Raw genomic sequence first — 21,760 nt, forward strand, 5'->3', positions numbered from 1 at the left:
GAACTGACGATGAACCAGGTTGGGCTGTCATCAGCAGGAATACTGCCTGGCTCAGGATCCAGACTAGAGACCCTCACAGAGCTGGCTCAACTCCAACACTCTGTTTCCAAGCATGTCACCTTGGAGCCAATTCAGTTCCAAGGAGACCCCACTTAACCCCCCCACCCCTGCTGAACACTTCCTACCACAAAATTCAATCCAACCAGTTTCTGGAATTCTCATCGTGAGCTCACACCAGGCCCATTGAGCTACCCTCTCTAATCTTTATCTTAAGGACATTTAACACTTCATGGCTATAATTAGTTTCATTTTTTTTTGGGGGGGGGGGAAAGAGAGGGACGGAAAGAGAAAGAGAAAAAAAAAGGTTATTGGTCCCAATAATTTCATTAAAAAAATTAAGGATGATCAAAAAGTCTGGTGACTCAGAAAAATTTAAAAAAAACATACACAAAATAACAGACTAAAAATGTTAAAAAAAAGAGCGGGTTCTGTGCAAGTCTTGGAAGAGAATGGACGGACTGGTCGGAGGATGAGTCCTTAGGTTAAAAGCAAATTACAGAACAGCAAATTACAATTGTATAGCGCCCTTCATGTCGGAAAGGTATCCCAGGACGCTAGACGGTGAGGGCGTTTTGGACCCGAGCTGGGAGTTGGGGTCAGGAGGGGTGAAGGACAAAGGGGTTGGCAGTGGGAGGGTGGCCGAAGGCACAGTCGAAGAGGAAGGTCTTTAAACAGAAGTAAACAAGAAACTATTCAGAAGCAATGATGAACTCCAATTGCCTGTAATTTGGTTCTGAAGCCAAAGAGCCTTGTGCTAATCAGTCATCCTTTGATCATTCTTAACCGCAACCAGATCACAGTGAGATAAAGATCCAAGCAAGAAAGGGAGAGACCGCACAAGATCATCAGGCCAAATCCAATTTGTGGGCTCGAGTAAGGTGCCAACATCACACAATACTGCTGCACAATATGTGCAAGACTCAATAAAGTCAGTAAATCCTCCACTCATTTCTCCGCTCTGCGAAACTGACATATACTCCATCAATAATAATCATTCGGGATGGTTTGAGCAGTCACATTCTCATCCACCCCCAAAGTGTCAGCCTGTATAAATAGGACAGCGGTTCACAGAAAAACTTTTAATATATGCAAACGGAGAAATTGTGCAATGGCCTCAGTTCAGACTTTAAGTGTTACATTTCCTGTCTGGTCTCACCTTTCGATCGTACAACCTACCCCTTACCTATAGTGAGGGCAGCAATGGCAAAACAAACCAGGCGTGCGTTATTGGAGAAATCATAATCATAATAAAAGGTGGAATGAGACAAGAACATATGGCGGACAGTCAGTCAGAACCAGCCAAGCCGTGTATTCAAGAGAATTTCAGGCCATTTCTATTCCCAGGATATATTAAGAGGGTTAAAGGTTCTCTGTAATACTACGATTTAATCCCCTGCGAATACTGATAAAACAATACATTTAATTCCAATGGCACAAGGCTAGCCTTGGATCAAGGGGCTTCTAATAGCTTATATATAAGAGAGGAAGCTCTGTAGACTAGTTGTACCTCAGTGCAATTAAATCGCTCAAAATGCAAACAAAATCTAAATTAGTGTATTAAAAAAAGACCCATCTAACTGGGAATGATTGAGTGAACGAATAGGTGGGATTCACTTGCACCCATTCATCAAACTTCAATAGGTTAAGCCAGTGGGAGGTCCAACCTTTCGGCTGCCCCATCTGAGAAAAGTCCGCAGGCCGCACACCAATATTTTGTGTTCCCCTTCCAGAAACATAACAACATTCACGGATTATGGAGGGTGGGGGTGGCCAGATGAAATGGAGGGAAGGGGGGCCGCCAGTTGGACCACCCTGGCTTAAGCACTAAACACTCTCTGCCCATGTTTCCTAAAACCATATTAAAAAAAAACACTTTTATTTATTGTACAAAATATCCTTTTGAAAAGAAACTTGTTAACATGCAAAAGAGGACCAATTAGTGCTAAAGCATGCGCTCAACCCAAGGGGAGGGGAATCGTGTTCATCCAACGGATTATACACTAAAGTGCTCCTACAATGGGGAGTGAGCGAGCGAGAGGGAAGGAATCAAGATTATTGCAGTTCTAGTTTTAGTTCACAATTCTGCTTCTAGCTACCTATTCTATCAAGTTATGCACTTATTTGTGAAGTTAACTGCGTGTGTCATAATGATTGTCATACTGTGACGTCTACAGACATACATACATATTGCTACGGTCTTTATTTAACTAGGTCGTGAGGGGGGAGGCAGAGGGGGAAAAGAGCGAGGTTGTGGGGTTACGACAATTCTACTCAAGTTAGAATCTGGGTGATACTGTGTGTAGGTTGGGGTGCAAACCCCCTTTCCCCCCTACTCCTTGCCTCTGTAGTTTAGTGTTGAAACAAAAACACACACCCCCAATCTGCCGAGGTTTGTCACTAACGTGTAGTGTGGAAGACAGTTTTTCGGCACCCCCTCCCCCCGGTTGTTGGCCGGAGGTTATTCCTGGGCGAGTGCGGGCGATGGCGGCTCCGACACCGGGCTCCAGTGGGAGTGGAAGGAGGCTGTGACCGTCTGTGATGGGGCAGAGGGGCCGAGGCTCAGTGAGGGCGCTGTGGAGCAGGCGGGGGGCACACTGGGGATGGCGGGGGAGAAATGTGGGTGTGACGCTGAGCAGTGGGCCGAACCTGCAAACGACAGCAACGACAAAAAGAACAGCTTTACACAAAATAACACCAAGATTCGCTCACAAAATGTACAGCCACTACACTTTAACAGTATATCCAGCAAAGCGCTTTGAGACATCTCACAGTTGCTACTGTAGATTTAGGAGCAGCGTTTGGGTGAAAGCAGCAACTCAGCAATTTGCAGATTAATTCACAATAAAGAGCAAATTCTAAATAAAGCAATCCTATGGAAAATCAACTGGCTATTTACCTGTGGTCATGGGAATCCCCCCTAATCCGGCTATTGTCCCCATTGGAAGGTTAGGGAAAGGCAAGTTGAGGTTTGGAAAGTTTGGTAGGTTGGTAAGAGCGGGTGGTGCAGTTATCAGACCTGGGAAAGAAGATTATGACAATTGGGCAGCTGGTGAGGCAGAAGGCAAAAAAGATACATGGATGGAAACAAATGAGATGAATTTCCAAAGGCTCGGGTGTTAAAGCTACTTTACTAGTGTCAACAGATCTACCTAACGGGAAAACTGTCCCATTGTACTCTGGCCCTGAGCACTCAGATATGAGCTACGAGCAACGACAAGTCAAGCCCAGTCTATCTCAGTCTCGAGAGAGGAGGGGACTTCAGAGGGGTTGAAAAAGTAAACCCCGATCAATATTTTAGACTGCACCAAGACAACGGTACAAGAGGACACAGGTTTATAGAGTCGTAAAGGGGTAATTTCAGGGCAGACACCAGGAAGTGTTTCTTCACACTTAGGGGAATCAACATCTGGAACGGAAGGGAGGGAGCAGGGGGTTGAGGCCAGGACACCATTTATTTAAAAAGCAGCTTGATGTGGTGGGCATACCTGGCACTGTACTGGTGATGGCTGCATTGGCTAATGACACAGTGAAAGGTTCGCTCATTGGAGAAGGAAGCAGTGGGACACTTATTGAGCCTGAAAAACAAAACATCGTGACTTACTGAGCTTCGCTCCCTCCTTCAAGGCTCATCTCAGACCCTCCTCATCGACCATGCCTTCGGTCACCCTCCTACACCCACCCTCCCTGCCCTCCACACCCCCTCCTGATCCCAACCTTCCAGCTCGGGTGCAAATCCCTGAGCGTTCAGTGCCTTCGGATGTCCTCCTGACACGAAAGGCACTGCGTAGAAGTCATTTGTTGTTGAGAGAGAGACACGACATGGAGCCCTCCACTCTAACACTGAAGAGTTCTCTCTGATACAAACAGTAAAGCAACCAGTGTCCTCTGCATTATATATATATATATATATATATTATATACACACACACACATAAAAAGAATGGATGGTACTCTTGAACAATTATGCCAGTAAGCCAATGGTTTCCAGAGAGGACTGGGGTGGAGGTGGATCTTGCGAGGCGGATCTTGCGAGGTACGTTAACCACACTACAGGGCTCCACTCCACATTGTAGCTGGTGTGACTGTATCTCGTGTGTTTGCGACTGTACCTGTTACCGGGGGGGAGGTCGTTGCAAGCCGGAGTCCGCTCAGCTCGTGCTGCAGGGCAGTGGGAATGCTGCTCATCAAAGGAGCGCTGGGAGCTGAAAAAGGAACCTACAGAGAGGAGAGAAGAGAAGAAACCTGAAAACATTGCCTGGACTCTCGTGAGTGCATCTTAGTCACTAACTGGACCGAAAGATATTTGGAGCCCACTTGAAGCCAGTACAGCACTGAGGTGACCAACATGATGATGGGTAACAACCTCAACTACTTCTCCTTTCCCAGAACCCCGACTGTAGTTCTGATGCCATTGGTTTGACAGGCTATGCTTATTCAGGCATGGCTTTCAACAGGCATAGAAACAATTTAAACCTGGCTGATCACTTTCCAGAGGTAATAATCCCTCCGAAAGCAATAATAATCTACGACTGAGGGACACTACTGTCCGCAATTGGCTGCCGCGTTTCGCAAACAAAATACACAGCGACTACAATTTACAGTATATTCTGTGATGCGCTTTTGAGACTTCTCGAAATGCATACAGCGTACAAACAGACGTGGATTGAAGTGACCGATTTATTATTATTTTTTATTGGAAGGAATTATTAACCTCGGAAAAGCAAATCTCCAATCGATTAACGGCCAGGTTCCTTCTTGGTGCATATTAGACTCCAATATCCCAAATATAAGCGGAGCTCTACCTTGATGAACCCATCTCTCAGGGGGCTGACAGCAGGGCTCGATGGCAGGCTAGCTCTGGGAACCACCGATGCCTTTTTCTCCGGGAGGTGCTGCTGGATAGGTATCCGGTGAAGATAACCATAGCCGATTCCACAGCCCAGGCTAAAACATAGAGAGAGAGAAAAAACACATTAAGATGTCTGAACTACTAAAAGGTGCAGCTTTCCTACCTAGAAAGTAGTTGAAATGATGGAGAGTACGTCCTTTCTTATGCTCACGAGGCTGAGAAATCTCAGTAGCTGGGGAAAACGGTTGATCACTTTATAATATAATCCTTGCATTTGATGTAGCACCTTATCATGTCCTTGAGACGTCTCCAAGCGCTTCACAGGATACACTGTAGAATGGATTGACTGTATTGTGTGGGTGAATCCCAGTAGACAATTTCGCACAGCAGTGTCGCACAAACAGTCGTGGATTGAGTGACCATTTTTTGATTCTTGCAACCAGTGTGTCAATTCCAAACTACCATCAGCCACTACAGAACAGCTTCCTGCTGTACTCTGTGCTGTGTGTCCTTCCAAACATAACCCAGCGATTTGCTCACAACTAGAGAACGGTCACAGACCAAAGCCATATGCATTGAGGGTTGAGTTGAGGGACAAAAATCAGACACACGTATGACTTAGAGCTGCTGAAAGAACAGAGTAGAGGTTCCACCTCATCAGAGAGCAGCGTTGCCTTTGTATAGCTGTACAACTTCAGGTAGCAGCTTTGTCTCCAGCCACTTCTGATCCCAACCCCCAGCTCGCAACTAAATCCCTGACTGTCTAATGCCTTGGAAGTCCTCCCGACATGAAAGAAGCTGTGTAAATGTGATCTGTTGTTGAACGAGGCGAGGAGGGTTAAGAGTCCTACAGAGTAGGTGTAGCTGGGCTGAAATTCTAGCTACAATGGCGCCTATTACTTTCCCTAAAAAAAGCGACCACATCCTTATATAGTTTACCAAAGATAAGCAAACGACTGATCCAAGCACAGAAGTGATTAATGAACTAGATTATTAGTTATTACACTGATTTAAAATTTAAACAGGGAGTTTTGTTTTGGTTAGCCAAGTGTCTGACACACACACACACACAGAAACCCAGCACCGTGCTTCGGAGTCTCCAAACCAGTCTGGGAAATCCAGAATAATTATCGCAAACATTGCTATAATTAATTAGCCATAAGTATCAACGTCCTTTCTGCTTCGTCCTGTCAATTTTCATCCAGAAAGCAGATGCTGGAGACATCACACGAGACACCCCTGGGTGAATGTCAAAGTGCGAGGCAGCTTAATTAAACACCTACAGCTGTGAGAGAACACCTTTTCGCTCTCTCTCTCTCCCTTCCCAACCCCCACCCACTCTGTATAACAAGACTCTCTCTCCCTCTCCCCACAACCAGAGTCTAAAACCTGTCAGCTACCGACCATGTCAAATCATTCTTCACATCTTTGAAAACACAGCAGCCAATCGTGCACAGCAGTGTCCCATGAACAGTCGTGGATTGAGTAACCAAATGTGCCTAAGACTTTGTCCCGCCCGAGAATTAAACCCAGGTCCTCTCGCTTGCGAGGCGAGCGCTATAACTAATACGCGACAGACTCCACAACTCCAGATATTAGCAGAGACTCGAGAATTACTCTAGGGAAGTATCCACGGCAAAATAAAAAGAATTCCTACTGTTAGCTCGGAGTCAGGAGTCATTGGCAACGATCCAAGCTCCCACCAGACCAGACGTTTCACGAGTCTGTGTGTGTACAGATGGAGAAAGCAATGTTACGTGGCAGGCACCGGCCACAAAACAGCTGCAGCCCGCTAGCCTTTCAACTATCTACTGAGCTCCTAGAACTAACAATCGCACCATTCATAATGATCTGTTGTCTGGATGTCACAGCCTGCACAAATTTCTTAATAGCAATGACACACATTAGAGGGGCTCAGACTGAAGGGGTGAATGAATATGAAATGCTGCAGTTTCGCCTACAAACTACACAGTCACTCCACTTGGCAGTCTATCCTATGAAGCACTTTGAGACCACTCAATGACGTGATTTAAGTCTCAATATCAAATGAAAGGATTATTCTAATTATTATAGTAAAAGGAGTAACCTACAGATCCGAAAACCAAAACATTTACACCATAAAAACTAACAGTTTCTGCTATACAAGATGATATAAATGCCATGGATTTTTTTAATAATAATGTTCAGAGGAGACTAATATCTCTCTAAAATATCACAGTCACTCCTTCTTCGCCATAAAGCTCCGACATAATTTAATAACTGAGTATTATTAAATTCTAAACCGAGAACTTATTAATAAATTTAATAAAGAATTTTGAATGCATCATAAACTCTGGTAACTATTCCCCTCCTCAGCCTAGGGTTGGGGGAACAAGCACTCAAGTGTTTTTAAGGGTAAACGGTGCTTGGATCAGGAATGGCTCATCTGCAGTCAACTGCACTGACAAATCGTACTGATGATTTAAAAGGGTGTATCTGACCCTGTCATACCTGCCCTCTCCACCCCATGCACTGTTAGGCGTGATAATCACCTCCCGACAATTGTCTGTGTCTGTGTTGTACACATAGATCTTTAGTGGCTTTCCGTTGTGCGATTCGATCAAAGAGAACAAGTCTTCAGACTGAAAGAGAAGCAGAAGGATGTTAGAACTAAAATGAGTCATTATCTGCCCATCAGTAAGAACTAAAGGCTTATACCCCACTTCAAGAAACATTGGCCATATTAAATTTCCCTCTCGTCACTGATTCGCCAAACAGGATTAATGTCTCCCTATTGACTATCAAAACCCCTCAGAATTTAAGAAGTTGATTAGGTCACCGCTCAAACTTTCTTGTGTCAATGGGAAAAAGTTCTGCTCACAGGCCAAACCACTCATTCCCGCTATCATCCCAGTAAATCTCCTCTGCACCCCTGCTTATTGCTTTGATGCCTTTCCTAAAGTGGAGGGACCAAAACTGGACACAAGATGCTAACTATGGTCTAACCAAACAATGCATCCGAGATGCAAACGATGATACTCCGGGCAGGAGAAAGGCGACTGTTTGGAGGACAGATGCCTCTCACTTTGGTAACAAAGAAACTGCACCGAGTACCCGATAGACATTTCACGTTTCCCACAGTGTCGATGCCACAACCTGAGGGCAGCAAGAAACACACAACTCTGTACTGTGTGCACCCACCCCCTCACATGGCCCCCTACATGGAGGCACAATCCCTCGTTAGGATCACTCTCCGCCGGAGGTGAAGATGGCCGGCGAGATGGGTTTGTCACTCACCTCACGGAGGATGGCTTCTGCTCCGATGATGTAATCCGTATACGGCCTCAATCCCGCCAGAGCAGCAGGGGAGTTGGGCTCCACTTCCTGAGTCAAACAACACAGGGGATATAACACAGTGTAGTATTTCTGTGATCCATCACCCACTGGTCATTTAAGATTAAGGAAGTGCTGGACATCTGAAGTCAGTAGAATAGTAACCTTCAGCATTGAACACTCGATCCACAACTGTTTGTGGGACTCTGCTCTGTGCAATTGGCTGCCACTTTGCGCCAAAAAATAGTCAATTCACTTTATAGTGTATCCTATGAAGCGCTTTGAGACGTCTCAATGACTTGATAAGGCGCTATATACATCAAATACAAATATAATTATTATTCCCTCTCTATCTGTGTGCAATTTCTCTCTCTCTCACATCCCCAGTCAGCTTTGGACTATCACTGTGCTACCACCAAGGCACACAAGCTGAGGGAGCAGAACACCTACCAGCACATGCCAGACATTTTCGTTAGCTCCGTCAAAGCTGCAGAAGCGAATGCTGACGCCCAGCAGCCCCTGGCCACCCCACAGGTTGCTGGGAGTCGCGGTAATTTCCCGCACTGCCTGCGTCTTGGTGTTGTAAACAGTCATTTTCAGGGCCTTCTCCACACTGACGATCAACAGTTCCTTTAACGTATTGTCATCTTTATCCTGTGGAAATAGAAGAGAAACACGAGAGATGAAAGATTCTGCCAACAGACAAATCCAATGCCTTGTGCGGTGCTGAGCTCCACAGAGCAGCAGCTTCCCAGCTCCAACCCCTTCCTACAATCGTAGGAACCGTTGAAGAGAAAGGTCTTCAGGCACGACCGGAAGATAGGGAAGGAGGAGGCAACTAGGTGGGATAGTGGGAGAGTGTTTCAGATTTTCAGGGGATAGTGGCTGAAAGATAAGCCACCAATGGTGGAATGGAAGACATGAGGGACAAGCAGGAGGCTGGAGCCAGTCGAGCGGAGGCAGTGGGTGAGTAAATGGGTCGGAAAGGTAGAGAAGTGCCCTCACATTAACGCTCCCTGGACAGAGAGGATAGGTAGAAAAGACACACATGCATTTCTCTCCCCCCACCTCCAAAAAATCTGAAGTTTGGGAGCAGGCTGACTGGCTTGGATTTCAGCCAGAGAGGCCCAGAAGTAGAGCAAGGGAAGTTTGACGAATTGTACATTCCCTGTGAGCTAATTATATAAAAGCAGAGAATTTTCTTTATATTAGAATCAGCTGCCCACTACCCCTGAAGAAAGGGTTAATGACACACAGAGAGAGAGAGAGAGAGAGAAACATGGGGAGATGGAACAGCGTTCCCGCACACTTACCAACCGAGCATCACCGGCGGAGATAATAAAATCAAAGAAAGGTTCCAAGCCGGCCCAGTAGCCTGGGGAGTTCTCTTGCACCTGTTCCAAAAGCATAGAAAGTAAAACCACATTAAACACTCAGGGCTGAGCAGGCGTCTCCTGAAAAGCTGCCACATCGACTTTTGCAGAAAAACATCAGGCTCCAGACCTGCAGCACACAAGCGCCTCACATTGCATCAAGCCAAAACTGGGCTCACGCACCCACCCAGGCAGGCAGGCGTGTGAACCCCCACAGACGGGCACCCCCACCCACCCAAGGCGCACGCACAGGCCCCCCTCTCTCACACACCACACCCCACACACGTCCCCCCCACACAAGCACACACACACACACACAGGCATTTCCAAGCTGCGGGCACACAACAGGAGAGAGCAACTAATTGACATTCCTGCCCAATGAAAGAGGACAGGCATTCACGTGTCCCTCTACGAAAAAACACACTTGTCTCCCACTTTCAGTGCCTCGGGACATCCTCCTGACGTGAAAAGCATTTTATATATATATATTTTTTATATATATATATTTGAGAGAGAGAGGATTCAGGTGGCACGGCTCCGCAATCTGAATTTGTATTACAATTTGTAAGTATTTTAGTCTATACTAATAATAATTTGATATAGCTCCTTATCGCGTCTTCAAGACGTCTCAAAGCGCTTCACAGGATAAACTGTAAAGCGAATTGTATATTTTTTGGGAGAATCGCAGCAGCCAAAATTGCTCAGAGCAAACACTCGTAGATTGAGTGATCGAATTGTTATTATTATTATTTTTTAAGGGATTATTACCCCCCGGAAAAGCAATCCACCAATCGACTAACCATCGTGTGCCTACTTACTGCGAGGTTATACAGAGGAGTGTGGAGTAAGGAAACTTGCCTAAGGTTTCACCCTGCCCGGGAATTGAACCCAAGTCCTCTGGCTTGCGAGGGGGTACTCTAACCACTACGCTGAAGAACTCCACTGACTAGATAGACAAAGCACAAGTTTTTCAGGAGAAATTAATACTCATTCAAGCACTTTGAGATGGCCTCCCAACATGAAAGGCACATTGCATTGATTTCTGAACCCACCCATTTTGACGCAGAGTAAAGGAAACTATTAAGAGTCGTGTGGAAAGATTCAGCGCATCTAACTGTAGAAACTTAATAATTTAAAGTTCTCCTTTGACCAACCGGCGTTGCATTAATGCAGCAGTTAAACTGCAGAGCCAGCTGACATTTCTGTCTCACCCGCCTTCTCCCCCTCTAGGACTAAGTCCCTCTCTCTCTCCAGTCTGCCCCATTGCTACTGGTATTGTTTCCTGCAGTACCAGGATGTCTTTCGCACATGAAGGCCATTATAGGACATTACAATTGAAAGAATAAAGACATGCAATCGATTGTAATTAACAGCAGAGCAATTTCAGGTCACTAAATTTTATCTCCCGATTCAAATCTTTATGACATCTCTCTGTGTAATCATTCCCTGGCATTATTGCAACTCACTATGGCAAAGAGGCAAGAGACTTAACTCCCAAGTGGCTCATTGTAGAAGAGAATTAAAGCTTTTGACCAAATAGGAAGAAACTGGAGGGAGTAAAGATGTAGTCATATAATTCAGTGCTGGAAACAGAGAGCGATTTCCATGTCCTCCCCATGAGAGTCACAGGATTTGAAAGCTCTTGAATCCTGACTTTAAGAAACAAAGGATAGGATAGCCCTGCCCTCATGTGGAGTACAACAACTTGCATTTATATAGCTCCCTTCGCACAGAAGAACATATCGGAGCACTACATAGCGGAGTTGGATTCTGAGCTACGAGGAACAAAGTGGGTGTGAGGGGTGGTTATATCATCATAGACGCAGCGGGATTTGACGAAGGGATGGAGGCGAAGGGATGGGGCAGGGAGTTACAGAGATGGTGGACGTAATGACTGAAGGTTTGGCCATCGATAATGGCCCACAAGAGGCAGAGGACGCGTAGCAGGGCTGTGTTAGCTGAGCGGAGGGCACGAGCAGATGAGTGGGGATACGAGCAGATCAGAGAGAAGGGAGAGGAATGCATGTGTGAGGATAATGGTGCACCCCATTATCAGCAGTCGTGCCGACCAGCCTATCTGCCCTCACTCTTCGGGACCCCATTCAATTCCGCAATCCCTCCCTCACCCCTTTCGAGCTCCATCGCAAAAACAATGTCTCTTTTCAAGGCCAAAAAAAAACACAACACTCTACTTTCTAGCCAGTGTTTGTAGGTCATGCCTGTTATACCTGGGAAATAGCCTCTCGCCTCTCTCTACGTTGTCCCTGTTGCAGGAAGCAAAACTGTCCATAGTCTGCAGACTGCCCAACACACTTTAAATCAAGAAATCTGAACTCTGATGAGTATGTCACAGTATTTGCCCAATGGCTTATTTGCACTGGTTATTGCTGTCTCACATTGTCTGGACCACAGTTAGTAAAGAGACAGTCTTTTTCAGCTTTGACAAGTTCTCTCTTACAATTTTCTGGAGGTAGAAACCCTTCCAAAAAAATAATAAATATAATAATTTGGTCATTCACTCAATCCACGACGGTTTGTGGGACACTGCAGTGCACAATTGGCTGCCGCATTTCACCCACAAAATATACAGTTAATTCACTTTACAGCATATTCTGTGAAGCGCTTTGAGACGTCTCAATGACGTGATAAGGCGCTATATCAAATGCGAGGATTATTATTATTATCCATAGAGTATGTGTGCCACCTATTTATACTCCCTACACACAGTATCTTACCCTTATTACTTCAGCCTCCTACATAATGATGAATGAATACCAGAGGCTGTCAGTGACAACTCGGATTATAATAAATTAAATTATATTACACTGAGGGTCAGTTACTCTGACAAACATAAGAATTTGCCGAGCGAAAGAACACTCATGACCATCTAGCTCGCCTTCCACCATCCTGGCAGTCGCTTGACATGTCGTGTCCCAAACTATATACTGCATCCCGAAATGCTTTCCCCTAGCAGAAATCTGTCTAATTTGTTCTCGAAACAAACAACACTTTCTGCTTCCACAGTCTCCCTAGCGAGCCTTGTTCCGTACGTGTTGCTACTCGCTCGCTGAACCAGTATCTCCGTAGATTTGTTCCGAATTTAATTCAATTGTAGGCCATGTCCACACTGTTCAGCACAAGATAAAACGGGAACAGGGAGTAAACTTTGCTTGGTTTGTACAGCTCACAGAGAAAGCTCAGCCCGTCGTCCTGTTTATGTTCTAGAAATTTCCAGACTTCCCATCTCTTCTCCCCCCTCACCACCCCCCTCCTTACAAGGCAGTCTCAACAAAAAAAATTACTCACAGCGTTCCCAGGAAAGACACTGGAACACTGTATTGAAGCATATACCGACATTTTATCAAACTGAATATGCAACAATCACCCCCCGCCCACCCACTCCCTCCCTCCGAGCAGACAGAAAGAGACATCTACCGTCTCCCCTCCCTTTCCCCGGGGAGAAAGGGGACATTTACGAATAACAAAAGACACCCCCACCCTGCTCTTTCTGGGAAGGAGAGTCGGCGGATAAGGATAAACCTCCTGCAAAAACATCTAACCCTTAAAACAAATGATTCACACGCCACAATGACACACAGCTCCACGTGGAGTGGAAAACGGGGGGGAAAACCGGGCTCAAGCCCCGCGCGTTGAAAGTTGAAATCACACCGTCTAAGCGGACGCTCCAATGCAGCGTAAGGCGTGGCTTCAGCTCCCCTCTCGACTCTCTACCCCCTCCTCGCTCCCTCCCCTCCCTTCCCTTCCCTCCCCTCACCCTGACCATTTCCCCCCACTGCTCGGGTCCCGACCCAACTGTCCGGCGCCTCGGGACGTCCTCCCGACGTGAAAGGCGCTCTACAAATGCAATCTTGTTGCTGCCGTTGTTGTTGTTGTTGTTGTTGGCAGGTTAAGCCGAGCGCCCCGTTCAGGTTGACGTTAAAAGATCCCGCGGCGGAAAAGACAAGGGAGTTTCTCTCTCTTTCCCTCACTCCCGGTGTCCTGGCCAACAATAATAAATAATAATAATAATAATCATCATCGCTGTTGCATTTCATACAGCGGCGCCTGATCACCTCTTCGAGATGTCGCAAAGCGCTTCGCAGGATATGCTGTAAAGTGCAGTGACTGTGTATTTTTGAGGGCTAAACGCGGCCACAATCCCCCAGACCAAAACCAGCCGCTCACTCCACGACTGCCTGTGTGCAATTCACCCGCGAGGCACACGAGTCTCTACGCGTTGCGCGATATCCCGCGAAGCGCTTCGAGGCGTCTCCGCTCTGTGACAGGGGCGCGATATCAAGTGCAAGGATTATTATTATTATTAATAGCCTAAAATTAACCCCCCCCCCCCCCCACCCCCACCTCTCCAGGTAATCTCACCTCCCCGCTCATTCCTTGTTATCCCTAGTCACCCTCCCCCGCTGTTCTCAAATTCCCTGGGCTTGCCCCCTGCTCTTGCCCCGGTTTATCACCCGGTTCACCCCCAGTTCCGTTACCAAGTTACCCAACAAAACGCACCGCCGATGCCCTTTGCAGTGTGTGTGTGTCCCGTGAAGCGCTTTGAGACGTCGCGAAGACCTGACCGGGCGCTGTGTCAAATGCCGGTATTATTATTATCATTATTATTATTAAGTCACTCCTAGTTTTGTCTCTAGTTACCTCCCTGGTTACGATTTATTACACGTTAACGCCGGTTTAACCACTCCAGTTCCTGCTGTCTAGTTACCTCAGACTGGGGGGGGGGGCTCTGGGGGTAGTTACCCCTCTGGTTGACACTAGTTACATCCGGGTTCTCCCTGGTTATCCCCTCAGGTCAGCGCTGGTTTCCCCTCAGGATGTAGGCCGCAGCCGAAGCCCGGGAGCCGAGTTAGACCTCCTCCGGCGCCCCGCCCGCCCGCCCGCCCCGGCCCGGGCTCGGGGCCCTCACTCACCCGCAGCACATGGAAGCCCTCGGTCCTGCCGCCGGGAAGCTCCGAGCTCTGAGACGCTCCCATCAGCCGCCGAGTCTCCCCCCCGGAGCCGCCACCGCACAGCTCCGCGCGAGCAGACTCCCTCATCAATATTCAGCGCCCGTTCCCATCCCCCCGGCAACGCCCACTGACCGACAGCCGCCGCGACCAATCGGCGTGCGCCCGGCTGCCGGCCGTGCTCTTCCATTGGTCCCGCGCCGCTCGGGTCCCGCCTCTCCACCCCGCCCACCCACTCGCGTTACGTCGCCTCATCAATATTCAGACGACGTCATCGCCTCCTCCTCCGCCCCCCCCCCGACGGCAACACCGCCCACTGATTGCCTGACTGACTGACAGTCCACGCGACCAATCAGCGCCCGCCAGGCTGTCACCAACGCGTGCCTATTGGTTCCCGCACCGCTGATGGCCCGCCTTCCCGACCCGCCCATCCGCTCGCACGCGCATCGCGACTCATCATTCGCCCGCCCACTCCCGGCCCCGCCCCTTGACCACGCCCACTGACTTGACTGACAAGCGCCGTGGCCAATCAGCAGCCGCCAAGCGGTTACAGCAGCAGCAACACGAATAATCTTTGATACAGAGTCTCTCATCAGATCGTTGAGAGGTCTCAAAAGCGCTTCGCAGGATACACTGTCGAGTGTAGTGACTGTGCATTTTGCAGGCGAAACGCGGCAGCGGATTGCGACGACCCCACAAACAGTCGCGGAAGCGAGCGACCAGACTTATTACTTTATTACGAGATGCGATAATAATAACAATAACAATCACAATAAAAGTCGTTGCATTGCACACAGCGCCCGATCACGTCTCCGAGACGTTTGAAACCTCTCCGCAGAATACGCCGCAAAGTGAACTGACCCCTATACCTTTGAGGGCTGAATCCAATGATTGATATTGTCGTCGATCCCGACATCAATGCTCACGGACGTGTGAGCGCGGAACTGACCCGTCGATCGCCCCTTTCGCGCCCAACTCGATGCAACATATACAACATAGGCGCGAGTTGTCAGGTCGGGGGATCGGGGGACACGGGGCGAGGGATCGCTAAGTAATTGGAGTTGAGGTGCGGATCAGCCTCGATCCAACAGTATGGCGGAACCTGCTCGAGGGGCTGAATGGCCTCCTCCTGTTCCGGTGTTCCTTCCCCTGGTTACACACACACACACACACACCTGATGTCCATCCATCCCCTGGAGTGTGGGTGGGGTGGGGGGTTGGAGGGGGGGGGGGGGGAGAAGGTAAGTTTTATCTATGGTAACACTCATGTTCCACCACTAGGGGGCAGTGGTTACCTGTAGAGAGATGAGACAACCAGGCAATGGTACATATCAGGGCAATGGATGATTACCCCCCCACTCCCCCCCTTCCAGACCCCCCCCCTTCCACCCCCTGACCATCTCAGCCCCGACTCCCTGACCCCTCGAGAAGCGTCACACGCCGCCCCCACCCCCATCGAAAGAATAAACGAGAATAATAACAATAATCCTCGCATTTGATACAGCGCCCCTTATCACGTCTTCGAGGCGTCCCACAGCGCTTCACGAGGTGTAGTGACTGCGCATTTCGTGGGCGAGCGAAACACAGCAGCCAATTGCGCGCAGCAGCGTCCCACAAATAGTCGTGGATTGCTAAGTAAATGGAGGCGCGTGTGTGTGTGGAGTAAGGAAACTTGCCTTAGGTTTTGCCCTACTCCGGCCGGGAATCAAACTCGGGTCCTCTCACTTGTGTTGAGAAGTCTCAAAGCGTTTCGCAGAAAGTGTATTTTGTGGACGAAGTGATGCACTTATTATCAGTTAGGGTGGGTTGATTTAACAGCCTAGTAATTGGAGGTAATAGCAGGAGGTGGCTTCGCCAACTGGGCAGACTGCTGCTGTGGTTGGTATTATTAGCGGAGCTTCAGGCACGGAGGCTGTTCATTTCACATCTTGTTGAGCAGAGCAAAGCGCCTGACACACAGAGAAAGAGAGAGTGTGTGTGAGTGTGAGAGAGAGAGAGAGACAGAGCGTGAGCGAGCAGCAGACTGGCACAAATCCCGTCCATCCTGTCCTTTTGCAGCTTCGCTCAGCAAACTCCTGGGGTTGCGTGAAAGGGAGATCAATGGCTCCACTGGGCGCCGTTTTTGTGAATGATTCTGTTCCATTTCACGAGGCGTCGAGAGCCAGTTGAACAAAGAGGTCGATCGGTGACTGATACACACACGAAGCCATCAGCTGGGCAATGCACAGGGCTCTGCAGTGGGTCTGAACGCCCCAAGGTAGAGAAAGGAATATATGCCAAGTTACTACATGATTCGAGTCACTCACAATCTCGCCGCCGGCTTAGACGGTTGTGTCTTCAACCTCAGCAACCCCACCACCCTCTCCCAGGGCAAGGACTTTGAGCTCGAAGTCTGCTGATGCTCCACTTCAGTGCTGGGGGGGCGGACATAGGAACGTAGGAGCAGGAAGAGGCCATTCAGCCCCTCAAGCCGGAATAGAAGGGTGTAGGAGAGGGAAATAGAGGGGTATTGGGGAGATGAATAGAGGGTGTTGGTGGGCACTCATGTGGAGGATAAACAACTCACAGCCTAGTTGAGCCAAATGAGCCGTTTCCGTGCTGTAGCACAGGGTGCGAGAGGGGCACAGAACGCAGATAGTTTCACAGGACATTGAAGTAGAATCCTCAAAAAGTTTGGATTAAAACACAAGAGTCTGGAAGCTTCTCTACCTCTCCCTCCGCAAGTGATAACACTCTCCGTTAATTACCCAGCCATCTGTTTTCAATTTCAAATGATTAATGATTTTTTTGCAGTTCTATTAAATGAGAGCCAGCAAATATACTGAAACCTTTTTTTCTCCCCCCGTTGTTAATTTCCCCCCTCAGGGGGAGTATTCAAAGCTGGAACTCCTCTTTAGTGAAGAATTTCAGATCCTGTGAGGAGAGACGATTCGAAGATAATGAGCAACTTCGTTGGTATTTCTTAAAAAGTATTTTTTTTTAAAAATACATTAGGTGCAGGTTGGGCGAGAGCCAAGGTTTGGGGTGGGGGCCCAGAGCGTGTGTTGGGATAATTGCTGGAGTCTGACCAGCTAAACCCACTTAGCTTGCCATTAATATTGTTGACTGGCCAAGCTTTCCCGCTGCTTGTCCAGATAGAGGACCACCCTCCCCGTTAGTTAGTTAGTTAGGGCTTTGGCTGTGGGGTTAACAGGAGCTGAGGGGGAGGATTCTCTGCCCCCAGTGACGGGTCGGCCCTTCCAGGTCCTGCCGCTGTGCCCGGCTCGGGTGGACGTGAAAGATGCCGCTGTGCTATTGGTGTTTTTCTCTCTCTCTCCCGGTGTCCTGGCCGACAATCCCTCCCGGATAATATCGCTCGCTCACTTGATGGCTGTTTGTGGGTCTTTGCTGTGTGCAAATTGGCTGCCGTGTCAGTCGATACACAATCACTACACTTAACAGTAAAGCCTGTCAAGCGCTTTGAGACGTCCTCCTGACGTGAAAGGCTTGGTGTCGGGTGTCAGACGTGTGCCTTTCACGTCAGGAGGAATGATAAAGCATCACACAGCAACGTCGAGATAATTTAATTGGCTTTATTTGACACCTTAAAAAAAACGTACACACGCACAAACACATCGCAAATTTACACTGCGTTGGTCAACACTTCCTCATTATTTCCCAAAAGAGTCCACAACTCAGCATTGCATTGTCACCCGCACCGCCACCCCCCACACCTCCCCCACCACCCCCAACCCCTTGGGGTGTTGTGCTTGGGGTGAAGATTGTCTCCAAAGTTGGGGTTCAGATGAGGAAATGTCCATAAAGCAGGGTGCTCTCGGGTCAAGTCCTGTAGCTCAGTCCTGTAGCTCAGTGAGAGGACCTGGGTTTGATTCTCGGCTGGGCAAAACGTTAGACAAGTTTCCTTACTCCACACGTTTCTGTTTACCAACAGTAAGTAGGAACCTGGGTATTGGTCGATAGTCGATCGCTTTTCAGGGGGTAATAATCCCTTCAAACAAAAAAAAATAATAATAATTTGTCACTCAATCCACAACTGTTTGTGGGGACGCTGCTGGGCACAATCGGCTGCCGCGTTTCGCCCACAAAGTATATACAGTCAATTCACTTTACAATATATTCTGAGAAGCGCTTTGAGACGTCCTGAAGACGTGATATGGCGCTCCATCAGATGCGTTATTATTATCATTATATTGGTAAAATCATTTCTCTCGAGGCTACACTTGACCCTTTAATGTTCCATTACCCCCCACAAGCCCCCAACTCCATTGTCAGGGCTATCGGGTAAGAGCGGCCGAGTGAGTGGGATTAGTTGATGGCTCTCTCAAAGAGTCGGCACATGCACGATGGGCAGAATGGCCTCCTTCTGTGCTGAAAGATTCTATGATTCAGTGATCCCATGGAAAATCCTTCAAACATTGCTGAGATATCGACCATCCCTCTCTCACCCTCTCTCCCCTTCTTTCTCTCGCACTGTCTCTCCACTCCGAAATCCCCTCATATTTGGGACACATTACACAAAAGACATCTATTTCTCAGGATGGATTTATCCCTTCTCCTCCTCTCCTCTCTCTGTCTTTCTCTACCCTCTCTCTCTACCTTTCCTCCCTCTGCGCATCTCTCTACCTCTCCTCTCCCCTCTATCTTTCTCTCTCTATCTCCCTCTCTTTCTCTGTGTCTCTCTAGCTCCTCTCTTTCTCTCTCTTTCTCTCCTTCTCCTCTCTCTCTTCTCTATCCCTCTCTCCCTATTCCTTCTTGACATTATCCGGAGACTCCTCTCGCTGCCGGGCTTTCTTGTTCTGGTGGGTTTTGACATGTTTGGCGAGATGGTCGCTCCTCATGAACCTCTTGGCACACTGCGGGCAGCAGAAACGTTTCTCCCCAGTGTGTGTCCTCAGATGTCTCTGCAGCTCGTCCGACCTCGTGAAACTCTTCCCGCAGAAGAGCCAACCGCACACGAATGGCCTCTCGCCGGCGTGCCATCTCAGGTGGGCCTTCAGGTGGGACGTCTTGCCGTAGACCTTGCCACAGCCCGGGACATGGCACACATGCTGTTTCTTCTTACCCGGCAGCTCCCCGGTGCTGGGAGCCTGGCAGTTGGGGCACCTGCATCTCCGACACCTTCTAGAGCAGCTCAGGAGACCTTTCGAAGAAGTTTGGAGAAGAGCGTTGGGCAGTTGGCTCTGATGACCCAGGACCATGGACCTCCCGAACTGGAGGTGGTGAGAATTGGCCGCAGAGTTGATCGGCTGCATGCTCCACCAGGGAATGTCCTCGACTGGCGTCATGTGCCTGGACGGCAGAGAGGAGGACGAGGAACTTGGGAGGAAACTCGGGAAGTTCTGGGAGATGCCATTGGATTCCGGGTAAGAGTAAGGGTTGTTCCCGGGCACGGAAGAAGCCAGGATCTTCACAGAAGACAGCTCGAAGGTGTAGACGGATTCTGCGGGGGGGGTGAGGGGTAGGTCATGGGAGCTCATGCTGGGGAGGGGGTACTGGGCTTTGGGGGGGCCGAAGGGCAAGGCATGGGAAGCCCCAAATCCCTCATTGCTCCAGAACTGGAACATGCCCGATGTGGAGCCCCCACACGGGTCACACTGGACTGGGGGAAAGTCCGCAGGTGACGGAGCGATCTGCCCGACACGACCACAGGCCGCAGCCAACATGGCCAGACGAGGGCAGGCCTCAGGCGAAGAGCTTGGTGTCCGGTCCTGAGAAAAAGACAAAACATCGTGTTACGTTTACACTTCAACCCAACAACGCTGAAAATGCCACAAAATACCCAGTCACTACACTGTATGGTGTATCCTGTGAGACGCGTCGACGATATGATATAAGGCGCCATACCCAGTGCAAGGGTTATTATTATTATTGTCACGTCGTTGCGATGTCTCAAAGCAATTTTGTTGTAATCTTAGTGTAGTGACTGTGTATTTTGTGGGCGAAGGAACGCAACAGTCAAAGCATACTGCGGAGTAGGGAAACTTGCCCAACATTTCACCCTGACCCGCCCGGGCATCGAACCCGGGTCTTCTTGCTTGCGAGGTGAGGACTCTATCCACTGAGCTACAAGGACTCCACAGAAAGAAGGAGTGAAGGAAGGAAAGGGAAGGAAGGAAGGAAGGAGGGAGGGAGGGAGGGAGGGAGGGAGGGAAGGAAAGAAGGAAAGAAGGAAGGAGGGAGGGAGGGAAGGAAAGAAGGAAGGAAGGAAAGAAGGAAAGAAGGAAGAGATCAGTGGGAAAACGAGGGATGACAGTGTTGGTAGAGTGGTGTATTGCTCGCACAGTGCTTTGTGAGAGCATCGGTCCCACAGGGCTGTAGGGTGGGTGGTGGCAATTAACTCTGCCATAATTTTTCATAATTACGACTTTGAAGCGTTTTAATGATGGGTCTGAGGGCTCATTATTATCCATTCCGTGTTGGTATTTGGTCCCAGTTTTCTTCTCCATAATTAATTGTGGGGAAACGTGTCAAGAAACGAGATTCCGTCTTCAAACCCAACAATTCACGGGAAAGTTAAGGTCTTTTACGCGTCAGCCTGGCTCAGCCGGTAGCTCTCTCTCGCCTCTGAGTCAGAAGGTTGTGGGTTCGACCCCCACTCCACAGCCCCACACATAATAATTATAATAATAATGATCCTTGCATTTGATATAGCGCTTTTCACGTCGGGAGGACGTCCCAAAGCGCTTCACAGAACACACTGTAAAGTGAATCGACTGTATATTTGTGGGCGAACGCGGCAGCCAATCGCGCACAGCAATGTCCCACAAAGTGTCGTAGATTGAAAATGACCAATTTATTATTGTTTTTGGTTTTGGAGGGATTATTATTAGGCTCTGTGTGGAGTAAGGAAACTTGCCCAAGGTTTCACCCTCTGCCTGGGATTGAACTCAGGTCTCTCACTTGCAAAGCGAGTGCTCTAACCACTGAGCTACAGGACTCCACATGTCGGGGACACTGAGCTCACAGTCTAGGCTAAAGCTCCAGTGAAGTGTTGGGGGAACATTGTCAGAGACGACATCCTTTGGATGAGACGTTAAACCTCACTCCCCATCTGTGCCCTGTTCAGGTGGACGTTAAAGAGCTATTGGAAAAGAGAAGGGAATTTCTCCCTCTATCCCTCTAACTCTCTCGCTCTCGCTCTCTCTGCCCGAGTCCTGGCTGACAGACCCCCAGATAAAATCGATATTCACTTCACGACT

General features: G+C 48.6%; 2 protein-coding genes across 3 annotated transcripts; both read right to left on the reverse strand.

The window, feature by feature from the left end:
* Positions 1 to 1,826: 1,826 nt before the first annotated feature.
* LOC103189510 (Golgi reassembly-stacking protein 2) lies at positions 1,827 to 14,677 on the reverse strand. 2 transcript variants are annotated; one of them, XM_007909935.2, is made up of 10 exons: positions 14,526 to 14,677; positions 9,535 to 9,615; positions 8,672 to 8,875; positions 8,186 to 8,272; positions 7,400 to 7,530; positions 4,863 to 5,004; positions 4,170 to 4,275; positions 3,546 to 3,635; positions 2,957 to 3,076; positions 1,827 to 2,706 (listed from the first exon to the last, which is right to left on the reverse strand). In XM_007909935.2, exons 1-10 carry the CDS (start codon positions 14,649 to 14,651, stop codon positions 2,519 to 2,521), a joined length of 1,275 nt encoding a protein of 424 aa, XP_007908126.1. In that variant the 5' UTR covers positions 14,652 to 14,677; the 3' UTR covers positions 1,827 to 2,518. The 2 variants fall into 2 exon arrangements, with proteins under 2 accessions (XP_007908126.1, XP_007908127.1); XM_007909936.2 differs by lacking the exon at positions 3,546 to 3,635.
* Positions 14,678 to 19,257: 4,580 nt separating this feature from the next.
* LOC103189509 (transcription factor Sp5-like) lies at positions 19,258 to 20,128 on the reverse strand. The gene has a single exon (XM_007909934.2). It carries the CDS (start codon positions 20,123 to 20,125, stop codon positions 19,304 to 19,306), a length of 822 nt encoding a protein of 273 aa, XP_007908125.2. The 5' UTR covers positions 20,126 to 20,128; the 3' UTR covers positions 19,258 to 19,303.
* Between the last annotated feature and the right edge of the window lie 1,632 nt (positions 20,129 to 21,760).

Source organism: Callorhinchus milii, unplaced genomic scaffold (genome assembly GCF_018977255.1).
Source record: "Callorhinchus milii isolate IMCB2004 unplaced genomic scaffold, IMCB_Cmil_1.0 Scaffold27, whole genome shotgun sequence".
Lineage (NCBI taxonomy): Eukaryota > Metazoa > Chordata > Chondrichthyes > Chimaeriformes > Callorhinchidae > Callorhinchus > Callorhinchus milii.

Bases quoted from the DNA above. Each gene is read 5' to 3' on its own strand.
- LOC103189510 (XM_007909935.2), bottom strand. From the start codon at position 14,651: ATGAGGGAGTCTGCTCGCGCGGAGCTGTGCGGTGGCGGCTCCGGGGGG. The intron at 7,531-8,185 runs GTGAGTGACAAA...CTTCTCTTTCAG, and splicing joins CAGAAGCCATCCTCCGTGAG to TCTGAAGACTTGTTCTCTTT. The intron at 3,636-4,169 runs GTACAGTCGCAA...TTTGTTTTTCAG, and splicing joins GACCTCCCCCCCGGTAACAG to GCTCAATAAGTGTCCCACTG.
- LOC103189509 (XM_007909934.2), bottom strand. From the start codon at position 20,125: ATGTTCCAGTTCTGGAGCAATGAGGGATTTGGGGCTTCCCATGCCTTG.